Source organism: Leucopleurus acutus (assembly GCF_964270905.1).
Source record: "Leucopleurus acutus genome assembly, chromosome: 18".
NCBI classification, from domain to species: domain Eukaryota; kingdom Metazoa; phylum Chordata; class Mammalia; order Artiodactyla; family Delphinidae; genus Leucopleurus; species Leucopleurus acutus.
In genome coordinates this window covers 49200674-49219922 of record NC_139160.1, presented here as the reverse complement: position 1 = coordinate 49219922, position 19249 = coordinate 49200674, and the positions used below count along the sequence as shown (strand labels likewise).

General features: G+C 39.7%; 1 protein-coding gene across 2 annotated transcripts in view; it reads right to left on the bottom strand.

Moving 5' to 3' along the window:
* The window catches only part of LMO7 (LIM domain 7), a 96910-nt gene that overhangs the window by 31661 nt on the left and 46000 nt on the right, over positions 1 to 19249 (bottom strand). Inside the window, exons 6-13 of one of the 2 annotated variants that reach the window (XM_082859714.1) lie at positions 18592 to 18870; positions 18120 to 18320; positions 16550 to 17269; positions 15544 to 15573; positions 7335 to 7452; positions 5078 to 5220; positions 3369 to 3795; positions 1277 to 1585 (exon numbers count right to left, since the gene is read on the bottom strand). In XM_082859714.1, coding sequence (XP_082715840.1) covers positions 1277 to 1585; positions 3369 to 3795; positions 5078 to 5220; positions 7335 to 7452; positions 15544 to 15573; positions 16550 to 17269; positions 18120 to 18320; positions 18592 to 18870 — 2227 coding nt within the window. The remainder of the gene's footprint in view (positions 1 to 1276; positions 1586 to 3368; positions 3796 to 5077; positions 5221 to 7334; positions 7453 to 15543; positions 15574 to 16549; positions 17270 to 18119; positions 18321 to 18591; positions 18871 to 19249) is intronic. The other variant, XM_082859713.1, reaches the window with a different exon arrangement.

Sequence of the window (19249 nt, the reverse complement as noted above, 5' to 3'; positions counted from 1 at the left end):
CTTATGATGCTAATTACGTATTCCCAATTCTTTAAAAGTAAAGTTAAAAAAATAATTTACAACCAATGATTTTAGCAACCTGGAGAGACTGGATTTAGATATGTTTGTAAATATACATGGGAAAACTGAAAGAAATATATCTAAATGCTACAGAGTATCTCTAAATGATGGGATTACCAAGTCATTTTTATTATGTATGTTTTCCTGCATTTCCAAGTTTTCTCAAGCACAGAGTACTTTATAATCACAACGAAAAAAAGCTCACTTTAAACTTGTAAAGCTTTCCTGTACTAATAAAAACTAACGATACTAAAATATGCTGTATCATATTTGACACAAAGATATTTCATTAATATAACTTAGGCCAAGTTATATACCTGATGTTGTGCCTTGGGAAAAAAATACACTTTAGTAAGGCATCAGAAAATGCTAGACTAAGCCACAGAACCATAAAAGCATCTCCCCACTAAGGGGTTCATACAACTATCAAATTGCTTATTGAAGGTTTTTCTCTAAAAGAGAAAAATTTCTTTCTCTTCTCTAGACAAGCAACAACTCTTTAGCCTATGTGTAAAACATAACTAAAAGAACATTCATTACCTAATAATTCTCTTAAAGTCATCTGTGGGATTTTAAGTAGGAAAAACTACAAATGCCCCCAGTCCTTCTTCATCTGATGGTATATGTTATTTGGACTCCAAATGTTAAAGAACGCAATTGTCATACTGTAACTAAGCCTCAATATTCCCCTTAAAAGAAAAGGAGTGGTACAAAATTCTAGGCTTCCCAAAGTACAAATTAGTATTGAAAGTCCCTAGGATTTTTCATATGGTAGAGAAAGAAGTTCCCCTCTCATGTGTACCAGTTTCTCCTTGTGGTCAGTTCACTTCCCTGAGAAGGGGCTTTTATTACCCATTTTCTATTAGACCTGCATCTAAAACCTCCTGAGTGACTCCTGCACCCAAACCCGGACTACTGAGTGCTAACGGTGCAAGGCAACAGCTGCTGAAATGGGGAGTAGAGAGCAAAGCCAGCCAACTCCAGGGAGACTGGTCCAAAAAGTCTCCATACACCCATATCACAAGGGTCATCTGGATCCATCAACTCAGAGTTGGAAGAGATCTACTTCTGCCAAGATCTGTTACAAATAAAATGCAATGTCATTTCCTACATTATCAGCCCAGACCGTAGTGCCTAGAGGTTAGAAACGTGGTTTCCTGATTTAATTACTTATGTTTCTGGGCAGCAGGTGATTGAAAAGCCTTCCCAGACCCACCTGTGATCTTGAGACCTCTGTCTGTGGTGAGCTTCTCCCTTCTCCAAGCTCAGACGTTAAATCAGGGCTAGATGTTGAAGATAACGTGTCTTTCGAAGTGGCAGCCTGGCCCTGGGAAGGAGATGAGAAGGTGGGTGTAGGAGAGAGCAGCCTCATCACACTTTCTCTGGGTGCTGATGCCTCTGTTTCGCTGGATGACCTGGACGCAAACTGGCTCGTGTCAGGTCTTTGCACAGAGATGCTGACCGAGCTGCTTTGGGTTCTCTTAATGCCTTCTACGTCTCCATTATACTTCCAAGAATCATCCATCTAAATAGGAAACATCATTTTAAACTTCGTATTCTGTTAGATTTCTATTTAAAAAGCATATACATTAAATTAATACTTTAAAGTAATGAAAGTAATATATACCTCCCTCAGCAAAGTAACTACTACTAAAAGCTTGGAGCATGGTTTCACACTAACAGATCCGTACATATGAAGTGGTAGGAGTAGTTATTTTTTACAAAAGTGTTTATTTTATAAACAGACCTCTGAAACTTGCTTTGACCATCTACATCACTCCAGGTCAATAGACAGAAATCTAAACTAGATCAATTGAATACTTCACACTATGGATCTCTACAATTTATTCATTTGATATGCATTCAATGTCATTTAATGTGTACCAAAAATACTGCACATCTCTTTATAACCAGAATATTTTTATAGCACAGATTCCCAAAAGTAGACTTGCTGGACGAAAGAATATTTTATGTATGTAGTATAAAATATAGTTTTTTTATATATATATATATCTTTAAAGATATATATATATCTTTAGATATATATATATAGATATATAGATATATATATATAAAGATATATATATATATCTTTATATATATATAAAGAGATATATATATCTTTATATATATATATATATCTTTAAAAAGAGTGCATTGTAGCAATGCACTCCCTAAGTAATGTATAAGAATGTCTCTGTCCCTGCATCCTTGCCAACACTAGACGTTTTGAATGTTTTAAATTTTTGTCAATCTCATGGGTGAAAAGTTGTACACCTCATTCTTGCTCTAATGAGACTGAACATGCTTCTATGTACTTTATGTTACCAACCATTTAAATTCCCTCTCCCTTGAACTATTCATTTCTATATTCACTTTTCTACTGTTTATCTTTCCTTATCAGTTTGCATTTTAAATCTTAGGGATAGTAAACCTATATATAAAATACATTTTACTAATATTTTTCTGAGCCTATATAAATTGTCTTTTGGACTACATTAATGGTGTCTACCATATAAATTTAATTTTTATGTTGTCAAATATGCCTGTATTTACTTAATATAATGGTCAGCGGTTTTTCTGGCTAGTTTAGGCAGGCTTCCCTCATCTTGAATTTTTTTAATCAAATTTTTTCTACTTTCGAATTTTAGGATTCCTCATTGGCAGAGGTAAAAGGAATTTGAACACCAATGTGCTCAAGACTGTATTGCTTCCTTTTAAATAATTCAAAATAATACACTCACTTTCAGCCCTGCTTCATTCTCAGGGCAAATGAGTCTATATCCTTTAAAACCCCAATAAAAATATGTATTTTTTGAACCATGAGATACATTTTAATAACCATAATCAAATATATCAAGTTCTAATGAAGTGGGAAATCAGGAAAAATAGAACTTTGTGCATAATCACCTGAAAATATTTAGGTTAAACCACATGAAATTGCTGTTTTGTAGGTCAAAAAGAACTGACTATTGGCAACTTCATACAGTGCAACCTAATATTTTACAAAAGATGTATTTGAGAAAATATGACACTAAAAAATAAATGCTCTGCCTTAGAATGTAGATTACTTATTTTTTAAAATGTATCAGCTCGACTTTCATTGAATTTAAAGTTTAATCAGTTCTGCATCGTTGCTATATTTTAAGCATTAAATGTCTATTGAATCTAAATTGGTAAAAATACAATTGCTTTATATACAAGTTATATACATTTTACCCATCAAGTATCTGTAACTCAAACCTCTGCACAAGTTCACCGGTATTTTGCACTGGCGAACAGACTAAGTGAAGTAGAAACACGTTTACCGTGTAGGATCTCGGGAGTGATGAGATTCCCCTTGACTGAGATCCAAAAGGTCTCGGTGTGACCACAGACGTTAACCTGGCCGCGTCAGTTTTCTGGTAACTTCTAGGGAGAGCAGCTGAAACTCGAGTTGACTCCATTTGTCGTGAATGCTGAGAAGACAAAGAGGCTGGGCGTTGTTCTTCCACGGGGCTTTTCGAAGGAAGCTGAATTTCAGCTGTGATAGTAGCCTCCCTTTTTGCAAAAGCTGTAGAATCTTGCTTAGGAATTTCCGTCGGATAAGTGGTTCCCTTCTCTTCTACTCTCTCACTCTGGGAACTTACTTCTGACATAGTCAGCATAGGGGGAAGTTTTTCTTCATTCACTCCATCATCAGAAGAATACAGTTTCCTCCTCGATGTCACTGTAGACATCTGATTTGGGGATTCCCTTAGCAGAAAGAAACGCCAAAACCACAAAGTTAGGCATTTGACACACAGAGGTGGAGAGACAGATGTTATTTTGGTCATTAACATAAAAAAATGGGTGGGAACAAAAAGACTACTGACTTCATATCATAACACAATATTAAGAGAATGTGGGAATAAATACATGCAAATTTTTTAATGTCACACTAAGAAAGATTAAGAGCTTGACTTTTTTTCTTAAAGAGGTTAAAAAAGTCCCTGAAGTATATGCAATTGTAAAGAAACTTTAATAAGGGATTATTCAAAATTTCATCCACAAGTGTATAATGCTTCCAAAATTAACACACTATAACGATAACTAGTTGACGACCAATTTGAACCCTCCAAAGATGTGGATTTCTTAACAGGGTTGAGAGTTTTCTTGTACACAATTTATAATAGCTTCGTAAAAACAGAAGACCACAAAAGACTCAGACTTTCATTAAGATCAAGTTAGTCTATAATTTCACACAGCTTGATAGAATTTCCATGGAAAATTATTGCAGATTAAAAGTCACCATTCCTGTCTATAGAGAGGCTGATGAAACAGTCTCACGGCTACCATTTAGTAAGGAGTACCTCTCAAGCCAACTGCATTGCGTTTAAGTGAATGAAACTGTGTTTACCACTGGCTTCTAGGGGACAAAGGAGTGTTGCTTAATTTCACCTGACAGCACATTTCCTTTCTAACATTATCCTTAAAGACTATTTGCCTTCTCCCTGACCTGTAAATATCTCAAGGTTTCACATAGTAACTGCTCCACAGGCAAGTATAAATTGGACCTTTATCCTGTTACGTTGCAATGAAAAAAAATAAACCCTCACACTGATGTTTATATAGTCTTCCTTTAAAAATACAATTTTAATTGCACCACGAAGACATGAAAAAGAACTTTGCTATACTTTTACACAATTTAGTTAAGAGTAAGAGCTGGTTTTATCCGACCATTCCATTCCTAAATTTACTTTAAAAGGAGAAAAAGTTGTTTATTTTCTGCATATATAGCCAATCCTGCATGTGAATATACAATGTAAAATGAAGAAATTACGTACACCACCCTTAAGTACTCATTTCTTTCATTAATCCAAGTCTCTACTTATTACAGCAATACTCTGCTTTTTCACTGCAGAGCAAAATGCTCGAAGGTTATGCACATTTAATGACAGTTTAATATTGGTGCACATGTACATCCCACTACACTTACACAAAATATCTATTTCTAACACTGGTATCTCCAACCCTGAGATGCATTCAGCCTCATTACCTGTCCTGCAGCATTTCGTTAAATGTCTTAGATCTTCTCTCAGACTTCTCAAGCGACTGCTTCTCAATCTCTTCCCTCTCTTCTTTTTTCTTCTGCAAATCTGAAGTGTAGCTTTTCCGACGATCTTTCCATTTTGCAAGGTCCTGACAGAAGAAAATCACATCAGCACAGGCACACCTGAATTTCTACACACCCTCTCCAGCAGTGAGAGCGCGCCAGAGGATCCCATTACATCGCTGAAACTATTCACTACAACTTTGATGCCAAGGTGCCCTAATTTTGCTTTTTATAGCCAGCGTTTCTGTACCACGCCTTTTATCTCATGTATCTGTCTAAAAGCCCTGACCTAATAAGATAGGCCCCATTTTTGTTTTCCCAGGTAGCCTGCCTCACTTGCCCATTTCACAAAGAATGCTAAACGCTTGTAATTAGATGCCAGGTCAGAGAAGATCAGGAACTGTTTCAAATTCATTTCCATCTCACTCCAATAATCTGGCTCTTACACAAAATGACATGTTTCACTAGTCAGGCTGGAAGAGAAACGCGATTGTAAAATGGCTAAACGTAGAAGCATACATTTAACAAATACTGAGTTCAATCCCTACTTTGAGACAAGGGGGCCACAAACACAGATGAATAAGGTGCACTTCCCCTCAAGGAACTCTCAGTCTAGAGGGAAAGACAAGACAGGTAAATAAAGTTCAACAATGAGTGTGATAGGATTGTGTGAGAGAGCAGGGATCCAAAGGAGAAAGTGATCACTTCTATCCCAGGCAGGGGAAGGCGGAGTTTGGAAAGGCTTTAATGGGGAAGCCAGCCTCAAGTATGTGATTTCAAAGCAGGTCAACTCCTCATAAAGACAGGGCAGTAAGGAGGATTACACGGGAACAAGTGGACATCTGCTTTCCATACATCCAGGAACCTAAGTCTCACCTAGCTGGGTGACCCCAGGACAATCAACCTAATTCTCCTTTAAAATTAGTCCTAGCAGCCTAAGCTGGTTCTGACACCCGGGGGTTAAGACAGTTTGGATGGTACCAACTTTTCTATGTCATCAAAACAGAGAAATCCCATGCTAAGAACTCCTAGTGGCACTGCAGCCCCAACAGAAGCTCATGTAAGCTTCTCAAACTGAGAGGAACCTCATCCCCAGGGCACATAAAGTAGGTGTGGTTTATACCCTTTGGGAGCAGACAGGGCCATTCCTGCTTCAAAAAACAGCCTGAAATCCATATGAACTATTTTCAGAAAGAACAAAAGCAGTGCACATTAGTCCTACAAGGTAACCAGCGTGAATTTTCGTCTGACTTAACCTGAGGGATAAACCCTCCATACCTCTCATTTTCAGCCTCAGTCATCATGCATTTTGGCAAACTGACACTGAATTTCTGTTTCTTGACAATTAAAATGCGTTGCCAAATAAAAGAGGAACTGGAATTTGGAAACATGGCCAAGGCAGAGGTTTCATCTGTATTATGTAATCTTTAACTCCTTGGAAAATTAAGATTTACTATCTCTAGCCCTTTTGTTTATGCTACCACTCAACCCTCTTACCAAAAGGTTGTCCTCAGACTTCTTTGGGTCTGCTCTGTGTAGTTTATCTATCGTATTTCTTTACACTCCTTTGGTGTAAAACAATTAACGCTTTTTAAAAGGGTAGAGTTCCCTTCTGCCGGGGACAAAACTAAAGGTTAAATCTTTATCCAAATAGACAACTGGATATATGTCAGCGCTGTAAAAACACCTAATTTTGATTCACATTAGATAACTGCTTTTTCAACCAAAATATTACTGAGTTATAATTCGTATTTCTCCCCAAACCTCCTCTATTAACTCTAAGAACCCTTTCCTCTCTCCCTGCTGATACCCAGTCTCTGGGCTGGACCCTCTGCTCCCTTGTTCTCCCTAAACCTTGAGCAAAGTGTTTCCTTTCATGAGCATCGGTAACAGTCATACGCCAAGTTCAACCACCAAAGCAAGTAAACAAGTTACCTATACTGCACGGAAGCAGCTTCTCATTTTTGAGAACTCACAGAAAATATCAGAAGACAAACAGCTTCCGTTTTACACAATGGCCTTTAAGATATGTAGCAGTAATAGACCAAAATGGTTAAAACATCACATTTTCTACAGAACTGAAATCTGGAATAGCAAAGAAAATTGTCCCTTGAGTATACTGACTCTCTTTTTAAAGAAGGAAGAGTCAAACAAATACATCCTCCCTGCCTCCCCATCTCCCAATAAAAATAATACTCACATCCTGCCATTTCTGATCTTGTTCTTTTAACTGTGACTTTATTTTCTGCATCTCCTCGTAACGCAGCTGACGCAAGTTCTGAGCATCCTCTGCGCTGACATCACTCATGGACTTGCTCCTACGACAAAAATACCCATGGTAACCAAGGTTCATGTGACCGGATTTAAGGTAAAACTGGAAGGTTGGGCTTATATTTGGAAATTCCATCTAAAATTCTGCAGTACTACCTAGATGCTTTCGTGATAATATCACAGAAATAGCACTACAGAGATAAATGGTGTTTTTCCAAAACGCAGAAACAAGAGCCTAGCACTCAAGTCAAGCGTGAATTCTTTCACAAAATGGCTAAATGAACCCTGAACAAGTCTGAAAAAATAATCCAATCTTCATATTTAGGTAGTCGATGCAGAAAAACATTACTTTAGGAAAAAAATAATTATTAGTCCCTAGAATCACCTGTCTTTATTTTTCTATCTCCCCCAGAGATAATCTTTTAAGGTTTGGCTGCCTTTTCTGAGCACTTATTAAATAATTTAACGATTACCTGATATTTTCTCCTCAAGTTCAATACCAGGAATAAATGTGCCACTGCTTCTCAAAGATTCTATAACATCCGCCCCACTACTGCACTGGGCTTGGTCTCAAAGACCACAGGTGGTTTCCAATAGCCAGTTACAATATAACCTCTATTATAATCCTCTTTTTTGTTAAGGCAGCTTTCGTTTTGTCCATGTGTGACCCCTGCCGTGAGGACGTACTGCGGGTTAGGTGTCAAAGAGTTCAAGCTAGGGTAGTTTGAGGAGAGTGGGGTGCCGCCCATGAGGCACGTGTGCTGTACACGCACACAGAAGGGTATGGTGAGCTACACCAGAGAAGGGAGACTGAGGGAGGCCTCCAGGAAAGAGAGGTGTCAGATCTGAATACTGAGTAGCAGCTAGGAGGAACGAGAGAAGAAGAGAGAGACACAGAGCTTTCAAACGTGGGGTGCCCAAAATGTTCTTTCCTACCAATCTTCCTAAATTTTTATTTCATTGTAACTGACTCCACTTTTAGTTATTTAAGTAACTCTCCCTCTCTTTCTTGAGCCCCTAAGTTTGCCTTCCCCAAGACTTTGCCATCACCACATTTTTTTAATAACATGCTTGCCCTTAGCCAGCTCAGGAATTCAATTACATTCTCTATGTAAATGACTCCCCCAAATCCACGGCCTAGGCCCAGGCTGAGTCAATTCCAATTGCTCGTTAAATAAACATCTCTGCACGGCCACCGTAAAAGGATCAATGGACATAATACCTAGAAAGGATTTTGTAAATGGTAACTTACTGAACACATGATTATTGTTGATGCAGCCAAACTCAATTCTGTCTCCAAACCTGCTTTTCCTCTTATCAGTGATGCTACCTGCCCCCAATTACCCACATTTGAAACCGAAGAACCATTTTTCACCTTTCTCTCTCCCTTCTCCCTAGTTATCAAGTCCTCTTATTCAGTGTCTTTTTCTTTCCATTTCTATTGCCAACACCCTAGATCAGAGCACAGTCAACTCTTACCTAGACTTTTTTAAAAGCTTCTTAAATTATCACCCAGGCTCCAAATCCAGTAAAGGTCTCTCCTGAACTCTTCCCTCCAACTTAGAAACCCTTCACCAGTATATATGCCTTTTTAAATGCCACTCATTCCTCAGGATCCCTGCAAGACTATAGTCTGGTTGGGTGCATGCAACTTCCTGTTCATTCTCTGCTTAGAAGTCTCATGGGCAACTCAAACTTAACTTGACAGACCAAAAACATGGTCTCACATCTTCCTCATCTCAACAAAAGCCAACTCCATCCTTTCATATTATGGGCCAAAGATCTTTTTTTGTTTGTTTGTTTTTGTTTTTGCGGTATGCGGGCCTCTCACCGCTGTGGCCTCTCCCGTTGCAGAGCACAGGCTCCAGACGCGCAGGCTCAGTGTCCATGGCTCACGGGCCCAGCCGCTCCGCGGCATGTGGGATCTTCCCAGACCGGGGCACGCACCCGTGTCCCCTGCATCAGCAGGCGGACTCTCAACCACTGCGCCACCAGGGAAGCCCTGGGCCAAGGATCTTTAAATCATGCCAGATTCCTCATTCTCTTATACATAACTGATCCCATCAGGAAATCCTGTCCCTCTACCTTCTAAATATATCTAGGGGCAACCACTTCTCACCACCTCCACCACTGCCATCCTGATCCAGGCCCTCCTATCTCCTGCCCGGATTATTACAATAATCAGTCTCTCTGCTTCCACCACTTTCTGCACAACAGCGTATTCTCAACATAGCAGCCAGAAGGACCTTTTTGAAACTGCACTCAGGTCGTGACAGGACTCCACTCAGCACCCACCAGTTTCTTCCCATCTCACCTGAGTTAAAAGCAGGTTCTTCCAAGACCTTCAATGTCTGACACTACCTGGCCCCTTGCCTACCTCTCTGCTCTTGTCCCCACTGAGCTCCCCTTCACACACTCTGTTCCAGCCAACTGGCTTCCGGGCTCAGGCCCAACCTCTTCCCTCCCTGCTCTTAATCTGCCTGGAATGCTCTTCAACCGAATATGTACATGGTTTATCTCTCACTTCCCGTCAGCTGCTTAAATGTTACCTCGGGGGTTTCCTCCCCTGACCACCCTACAAGATGAGCTAATGCCCCTCTCCCCTGACTCACATTATCCCTGGTTTTCTCCATAGTATTTATCACCATCTGAATGGTATGGTTATTTACACATCACCTGCCTCGCCCTGTAAGATTATACAGCAGGAATTTTGTCTGACTTGTTTGCTGCTGTATCACCAGCGCCTAAAAGAGTGCCCAGCCCCTGGTAGGTGCTCGTAAATGTCCTAATGACCTAGATAATCTTCTCCCACTTTGATAAAGTCTTCCTGCAAAAAGCGATGCTTTAGTTATACCATTCTTGTGGCACTTAACACTCAGCATTATGTCATATATAGTGTGCAAGCATGCATGCATGTTTAGCTTTCCTCCCTCACAAGTTCACATGCTGCCTGGAAGGAAAACACATTACCAGGGCATGCAGGACACACTCATTTAACATCTGTGGTAAGAATGAGGTATGATTTAGCATATTTAATCATGCAAAATAAACTAGCTATGAAATGTTTCTAATTTTGTAAGAAATTGTGGCTCCTCCCCAAAGTTTTATACAGAAAGCTTTATAGAATTTATTCAAGAATATTAAGGAATTACATATATGAGTACATATATGAAATTATATATTGAGCTGTTAACATCATATATAATTAACTAGGTATGACTATATAAAAATCATCATATGATTTGAGAATATAAACTCAAGTCATAACTGCAAAGAATAAGGCTATATGAACTAATACAATAACAGACTCACTAAAAAGAAAATTTTTTCAGGATGAAGGTACGAGGGGAATGTGGATGCCCAACACATGAGGTTACATAAATTCCAGAACAAAATTGGAAATGTAAATATTTTAAGTAATCTTTTGGTGGGAGGAAGGCTGGACAGTCTCAACTGGCCCAGACCCTTTCAGCCCTCACCCTCCTGCACTATGAAACCTTAACATGTGTCTTTTCAGAAAACATGGTATCACCATGGGCAAAGGCTGCATCACCCTCCGGGGAGCCCAAAGCACAGAGCCTGGCACACAGGAGGTCCCCCCAATATGAACAAAGTAAGTCAAACAACGGCTAGAGTAGACAAGTCCCTGTGGAAGGCAGGAATATGAGCCCCCTGTGTTCCCTGGGATCGATAAAGTTACCTCTAGAAAGCCTGGCACATTCCATACAGGTTGAGCCAGGCACCAGAATGAGACAGGAAGTAAGACCCAGCAGAGGCACCAATTTTCACCCCCACCTAACACCGCTTAACTTTTCTCAGCCTCAGTTCCTTGTCTGCTAAGCCAGGAAGGAGTCATTAGGAGAAATAATGGGTCAGGTTATGTTGATGGCATTTCAATAACCATCTGGTGCTATACACCAACTATTCTTATTAAGGCAAATATGCTCATTAGAGATCTACTGAAAACTAACTCCCAAAGCAGTTTCAAATTAGAGAGGTCACCCCAGGCCACACTGATAAAATCGAGAACTTTTTGAGTGTAGGAGTCTTTCAGCCAGATCATGAAGAATTCTTTCCTTCCTTATCAGAGTTAACAGCATAATATTAAACTTCTGAGGGCTTACTGTGTGCCAACAACAACCGCCGAGCAGTCTCCATGGATTACCTCATTGTACGAAACCCTAGTCTGATTCTAGCAACTCAGGAGCTGCAGGTCCTTGGGAAAGCTGTGGCATCTGTTTCTCTTTCTCCACATCTCTAAAATGCACAGAACGCCTACCTGTCTACCTCTGCAAACTGAGATACTATTTACTAGCAAATAATTCCCTTGCAGTTCATTTACCCTTGTATTTCCTTATTTGCAAAAGCTCCAATTGAAAAGTGCATTTGGATTTTTCCAAAAAAATACAGGTCTATTATGTTGCATTTTCAGTCGAATAGAATTTTTTTAAATAGCATGTAGGGTGAAGAGAGAAAGAAGGGGAAGTTTAAGAAAAAGGGAGTAGCTTATAAAACAAGATCACTAAAACCTTATTTTCTTTTCCCACAGTGCAGGGACTAGTGTTACGATATTTTTTTAGAACACAATCTCAGGAAATTTATAGATGAATATCTAGGAACTAAGGGATCAAAAAGGAACAACATGCAGCAAAATTTCCTAAATATAAAATCACCGATAACCTTATATGGCAAACAGAAATTCCATGATGCTAAGTTTGGGGTCCCCACCTTTCAAGGGAAGATAAGAATATACCTATTTATGCTCCTCTAAATATATTTCCATTAGGTGTTGTAGGAATTCTCTGAAGAGTAATTAATGCTAAAACCAGGGTAAGAGGCTTTAGAATTACCATAAATTATAATGATAAGATAACATAAGAGACTTTTCCTTTATAGGTTTAGAGTCTAAATCAGTGTTTCTCTATAGCTGCATTATTGACATTTTGGGGCCCCAAAATTATTTATTGTAGGGGGCAATCTTGTGTACTGTAGGACATTTAGCAGTATCTTTGGCTATAAAAGCACTAAATACCAGTAGCAACGCTCCCCTCAACCCACCCAATGTGACAATCAAAAATGTCTACAAACATTGCTGAATGTCCCCTGGGGGCAAAATCTTCAGAAAGTAACTCACATCAACTTTGTTTTTCCTTCCTTCTTGTTGTCTTACGTGTCTTAGAGTTCTACAGAATCTTTTGGCCAAAACCCCACAAGTAAAATATACGTGTCTTAGTTGTCTTTGATTACAACTTCACCTTGAATCAATGTTCATTTCCTGCTGCTACTGGCAGTAGACTCAATGGCTTAATCATATTACAAAATTATAGCTATATACCATTACAAGTTCTTTGTCATTAACAGCTTCTGCCAAGAGGCATCATAACCAAATTTTCAAATGTCACAGGACCATAAGACAAATCATGCAACACAAAAGCACATGTGAGAAAATGACTGCCACATACAAAGCATCTTACTAAAAATAAAGTGAGAAGTATTAAATGCCAAATAAAAAGCAAGCCAGAAATGAACAATCTAAGCCTGCAAAAGGTGATGCACATTTCTCTTTAACCTGGTTCTTACCAAAAAGAAAGCATTCATGTTATAGGCAGTTATTTTTCCATCACAGGATGTTGAGCAATAATGATTTTTCCAGGTAAGTGTTCCAAGCTTGACAACATACACGATGTCCAGAGGAATACCACCCAGAAATATCACTTGTTTCATGTTTATAATCATTTACAAACATGTTTATAAACATGAGATGAATTCTAGATTAAATGTCTATATTCAATCCAATTTAAATCTTTTTTTGTTTTCACTGCAGATCAATTTAAGAAAAACATTGGTAACTGAGAGAATTTTTTTTAATCCCAAATAATATATTTTAATTGCAAGTGGTCTAAAATGCACTTCAGTTTTCTGAAGATATATCTGTATGACTTTCCATTATTTGACAAGTCATGCATTATTCATCAGTCTGCATTTACAGACAACCTTGCTTTATTTGTGTTACCTTGGCAGTAAACGGCATGCGGAACAGCCTTTAAAACAAATAGTGCACTATGCTAGCAGCAATCTTGAAACGGTCTACAGAAGGCATTTGCTGCTGCTGGCTCTGGCCCAGGAAAACCCTTAGCTTGCTGAGCCTCAGCATTTGGGTTTTTCTCTTCTTTCCTTAACCCAGTCATACAGTGTGTTCCTAAGAGGGAACAGGTAGAGCCATTGGAATAGCTGTACAGGTTTACATTCGCGTGAAGCACTTGTACTCAGTGTATACGTATCCCCGTCAAGAAAAACAACCTGCTTACATTATAAAGCCTTATTTACCAAAGAAAATTCCTCTGAAACTTATCATTCAAAATGTTTGATACTGCAAAGATTTGTTTATCAAGTTAAAACAGCTTTCCCATGATGAACTGAGATTAGCAGATGCTTAAGTGTCATGCTAAAAATTGCCTTGTTCACCTTCCCTGATGGAAACGCTTTAAGCACACATGAGAAACTGGATAGGAGATAATGTGCCTTTGCAAGGCACACTTAAAGCATGCTGGGAGCCTGATTTTTAAAATCAATGGCTGAGAAGTACTTGAAATTAGTCGCCCATCGCTCCTTTACATCTTTGACATCTAGAATGGCTATATTGCTTTAAATAGTAATTTTTAGTACCTTCCAAGATCTCCACATTATCAAAATTATCCAAAGCTATCAAAATCAGAGAACCTGGGATTTCCCTGGTGGCACAGTGGTTAAGAATCCGCCTGCCAAACAGGGTACACGGGTTCGAGCCCTGGTCCGGGAAGATCCCACATGCCGGGAGCAGGTAGACCCGTGCACCACAACTACTGAGCCTGCGCTCCAGAGCCCGCGAGCCACAACTACTGAGCCCGCGAGCCACAACTGCTGCAGCCCACGCAACCTTAGAGCCCGTGCTCCGCAACAGGAGAAGCCACAGCAATGAGAGGCCTGCACACCACAATGAGGAGTGGCCCCGCCCCCTCGCCATAGCTGGAGAAGGCCCGTGCGTAGCAGCGAGGACCCAACGCAGCCAAAAATTAATTAATTAATTAATTAATTAATTTAAAATTAGAGAACCTTAGAGATGAAAAGGCTTAGGCAGATTAAAATATTTGACATACTTAAATTTTCTTCTCGATCAAAAAGTATTAGCAGTTAGGTTCACAAAGTTACAGAAAGTTTGATATAAAATATTAAGATGTAGCCAGCTGGTTATTCTGCACTAAGAATGACTAAGTCTACATAGTTAGTGTGTACTAAAAGTAAAGAAGTATTTATTTTAACTCAGTTATTCTAGAAAGGGAAAATATTTCCAGAAAATTATTTTTATCATATTTTATGTCTACCGGGTGACTAGAATTAAACAACAGGACAGTCGCCCCTCCGTAACCGAGGGGGATTGGCTCCAGGATCTGCATCCTCAGATACAGAGGACCAATGTAGACAAAAACTGGGAATTAGTTCTAAATATAGTTCTTGCAGCTATATTGGAAACTACCAATATTTTTATTTTTTTGCAGTTTTGGAAGTCTGATTTGCCTTTATAATACAGCCATGTTATAAAATCTTACCCTAATCAGGAATCTTGAAAGTGTTTCCAAATCCTACCAAGGGAAGACTAATGCCACTCACCATCCCAACTAACAAAGCTCCCCTTGAACTGAGAGTACACAGATAATGCCAACTGCATGCGTTCCAACCTCCAAGTAAATGCTAATACTCTTTTTCCATCATAGATATTCTAAAACATAGTTATTTGGGCTTCAACATCCAGAAATGAGAGGTTTGGTCTATGCAGCAATCAGATACCAAAATAAATACACCTAATCTCAGGCACGTGTTTTTGTGACTTTTCATCAACTCCTTAAGGAAAAAAAAGGGCCTGAATTTTCGATTTCTAATAAACAAACTGTTGCTGTCCTATAGGACTTCATGCACTGGGCACTCAGACAGAAATATTACCATTTGGTTGCAGAATTAAGAAAGATTTCCCATTTTTTAAGTCTCATGCACAGCACAGAGCACCCCCATTTAGTGGCATGCCAGGATAGAAGTGCAAGGACGTGTTACAAAAAGGACAAAGAAAATGCAGATTTTTTTTTACTGTGAACCACAAAACTTACCCGTTCTCACCATAAATCTTTTGAAAGAGTCTAAGAAATCAGAAAACCAAAAATTAAAAGTCATTTTTTCTACTTGTGTTAGTTTCTAAATCAGCATCTTTAAGAGTTGAACTAGAGATGGACAAATCTCAAAAGGTTGTTTCTTCAGTCACATTCTTGATCATGTCTCAAAATCTCATTGATCTCATATCTCAAGGAATTCAGATTAAGATAAAGAATTTCCTGATTCCCTCTGAACCAACAAACCCATTTTAAAAAAAGCTTCCTGTTGCCAGGAACTAATAAGTTAGATTTAGATCTACTAATTTCATTTAACCCAATATTTGTCGATCCCAAAGTTCAACAAACTGAACAGTCATCAAAACAGCAAGTTGCATAACACATAAATGCAGACTCATTATCAAAATGGCCATAATTACGTACATGTAAAGTGTAGCAGACAGCAAATAACATTCATGCATTTTAATAATGTTTGCACTGAACTTTAAACCATAAATTTAAAAAGTCACACATCGATAGTCCAAGAAGTCTAGGTCAAAATCAAAATCAAGTTAAATGAAACTTGCAATGCCATATTTTAAGGGAAATTTTTACACAAAAATCATGTACTCCGAAATATGAGAAACATGGAAAACCAAACAACCAGACCGTTTCAGAAATGCCTGGACGTGAGAATAAAAGTCTGTAAATATAATTGGAAGACATTTTCGTGAAACGTCAATGTGGCAGAATAGTATCATAGTCATCCTTAAGGCCAAGGGCAACATTTGTGTATACACCTTCTTAAACAGGTCTCAGAGAGGTGATGTTGAGATGTGCAAATATGGAATTGCACTTTTTCCACACAAAGACTAAAGGTTTCTCAAAGCAAAATCAATGTTTTACAGGAAGCTTCCAAATGGCTCATGACATGCAGAGCTGGGCAATACGATGACACTTTCTCACACAAGAAAAGTCACACAAGACCATCCATGACAAGCAAATCCTTGCAGAAACACACTCTGACCTCTCCACCATCAGCCGCTTCCTGTGCCTAAGCCTGCTGGCCTCCCGGATGGACTCCCACTTCTGTAAGTCGGCCTCGCTGCAGGGACCAGGGGTGAACCTGACTGGAGGCACAGTAGTTCCCAGCTTCCAAGATTGGATCTTACGAGCCAACATGTCATCTTTCTTCTGCCTCCAGGAAGGAACTAACACTCTACAGCTATTACTTTTTTCTTTAGGTGGGCATGTCCTTTCAAGTACACAGAGAAATTTTGCTTGAATTTCCGGAGGAAGAGTCCAGGGTTCGGGGAAAGGGACTGGCTGGTATCTATCTGGGGCTCCCGACAGAGGCACCTCTTTCTTCTGTGCTGGAATGCGGCGAACAATCATATCATCTTTTTCTAGGTCTGGAAGTACAAGTTCACCTTCCCTACACTGCAGTATTATATCTTGCTCTACAGGATCGTCTTGCCCAGAAAGCCTTCTTAAGTCTTCGAAAGCCCGAAGGACACATGGGTTTGCATGGAAAGCCCCAGTCTTTCTGACAAAGAAATCATCATTCTCCAAGTCAGGATCCAGGGCTGGCATCTCCAGGTCATCTGGTCTATACCCTGGTGTATAAGAGAGATTCTTTCTGCGTGTTATGAGCCTTGGACCAGCAGTGGGATCAATTTTGATATGTGTTTCGGAAGACAAGATGTCATCAGAATATGTCTGGAGGGCCTGAAGTAATAAAAACTGACTGAAGCATAGAAAAGAAAAAGGAAGGGAGAATCTTATTAAATTTGGGGAGAAAAGGTAATTAGGTAGCAGACCAACTAGCCAGTCACTGTGGGTGAATTATTTTGGGGGGCCAAGGGAGGGACTCTCGCTGGGAAGAAAGACCAGCATTTAATGCCGTAATCCATGACTTTCTTGGATACCATTTAAAGGAATAAGAGCAGAGTGTATCTCTCAGTGGGCACCACTGACGCCAAGTGATGGGGCCAGAACGGGAAGAGAGTGAAGCTCCCTGATACACACAGTGTTCCCTTCCACCCCTTCCTCATCCCATTGGCCACAACGACCTAAGTCCCCTCCCAGAGAAGCAGCAGTGATCTTCAAGAGCTGAGCAACAGCACTTTATGCAACAGGCACAGGTGGTCAGCAGATTAAATAAAATGCTCTGAAGCTTTATTAAAGACTCCTATGAATCTTCTCTTTGCATTTTCCCACCAGTCTCGCCTGTCCCAGTGTCTGTCTATAAGTTATTTCCTTTCTCCACAGCTCCACACATAGCACAACTGCAAAATTAGGTCAACTGCCTAAAAAGCCTTTTCAAAACGGTTTTCGCAAGAACTGTCTATGCCACATGTAACTATATACTCTCTTGTACGTGATTGTGCTAAAGAATATTTAATCCTATAGAATTTCAAGCTCACATGCTTGTACAGAAAGCACGATGTCATACGTTATGCTTTTATAACTACACATTAAGTGCCTAAGTGTTCATGACTCAGCACGTCATGGTCAGAGGTTAAAGTAGCAGCAGAAGCTGGCACAGGTGTCACAGGCCAGACTCCAAGCAGGCGGGCTCATGCAGGCAGGTACACCTGGGCTCATCTGAAGCACCACTAGTTCTCCTGGCTGCATGGGTGTCCCGGGAGTTTCTGGTCCATTTCTTAGCCAGTTCCAGCAGGAGTGAACATCTTTGACAGTTGCTGTCTAGCCTATGATCTGCTTTTTGTATTCTACTAAAAATGGCGGAGCTTCTGTCAGAGCCTGAATCCTCATCGTCAGAGTCTGAATTCCCTCTACCGTGGAGTGACATAGAGAAAGGAAAGAGAAAAGAAGACAAAGAATTGGAGAACGATGCGACTAAAAATAATGGCAGGCTCTGGCTATGGAGAGGACTTTCTACGATCCAGATCCTAAAGTTTAAATTTAGACAGTAGTTTTTTTCAGTTAGCAATTCTACAGATGTTGAAGGGAAATTAGCCTCTCTCATGAAAAGTACACATAGAATGTACCCAGCCAGGGTACTGAGCGGACACCAGAATAAAAGAAACATGCACAGCGACAAACCTGAAGCCCTGAAATTCTTTATACCATGGTTTATAAGTTTCCCTTTTTATTCGTTTCCAGTTCACATCTTCTGGGATCCAGCATTTGGGAAGAAACTGATCAAAAGCATTCCCTGGGCTTGGCATGATTGGGCTTAGCTTTCGCACATAAAGATCATCCCTTACAGTGTTGGGTATGCTTGTCTTTTCTTCTGCCTCTTCCAAATAACAAGAGGAGTCTGAAGTTTCTTGTACTGTTGGCCAGTTCTCCACGGTTGTGCCCCAAGTTCTCCTCTCGTTACTGTTCAAAACATCCAACCAGTTAAGACACCGCGTGAGCAATTTGTGACACAGAACACAAGAGGCATGCTTTCTGTCTCACAAAGTTTACACTGTGAATGCAGCCAATTAGTTCCCATTCTCATCAGTCTCATCATTCCAGCTCCTACAACAAAGTTAAGGCATTATAATAGCATCTCATTTTAATTAGAGAAGAGCTTGATACAGAAGGGCCAAAGACAACTACAAAATGTGTTAAAAGAGAGAGACAAATTGCAAACCATCTGGGGTGTTACTTTACATATTAAAAATCAAGAGCATAATAGACATTCCAATCCAAGAGAAATTTTTCTGACCTCGTCATTCTGTATAGCCCAGTGGCTAATGGGTCAGCAGGAGAA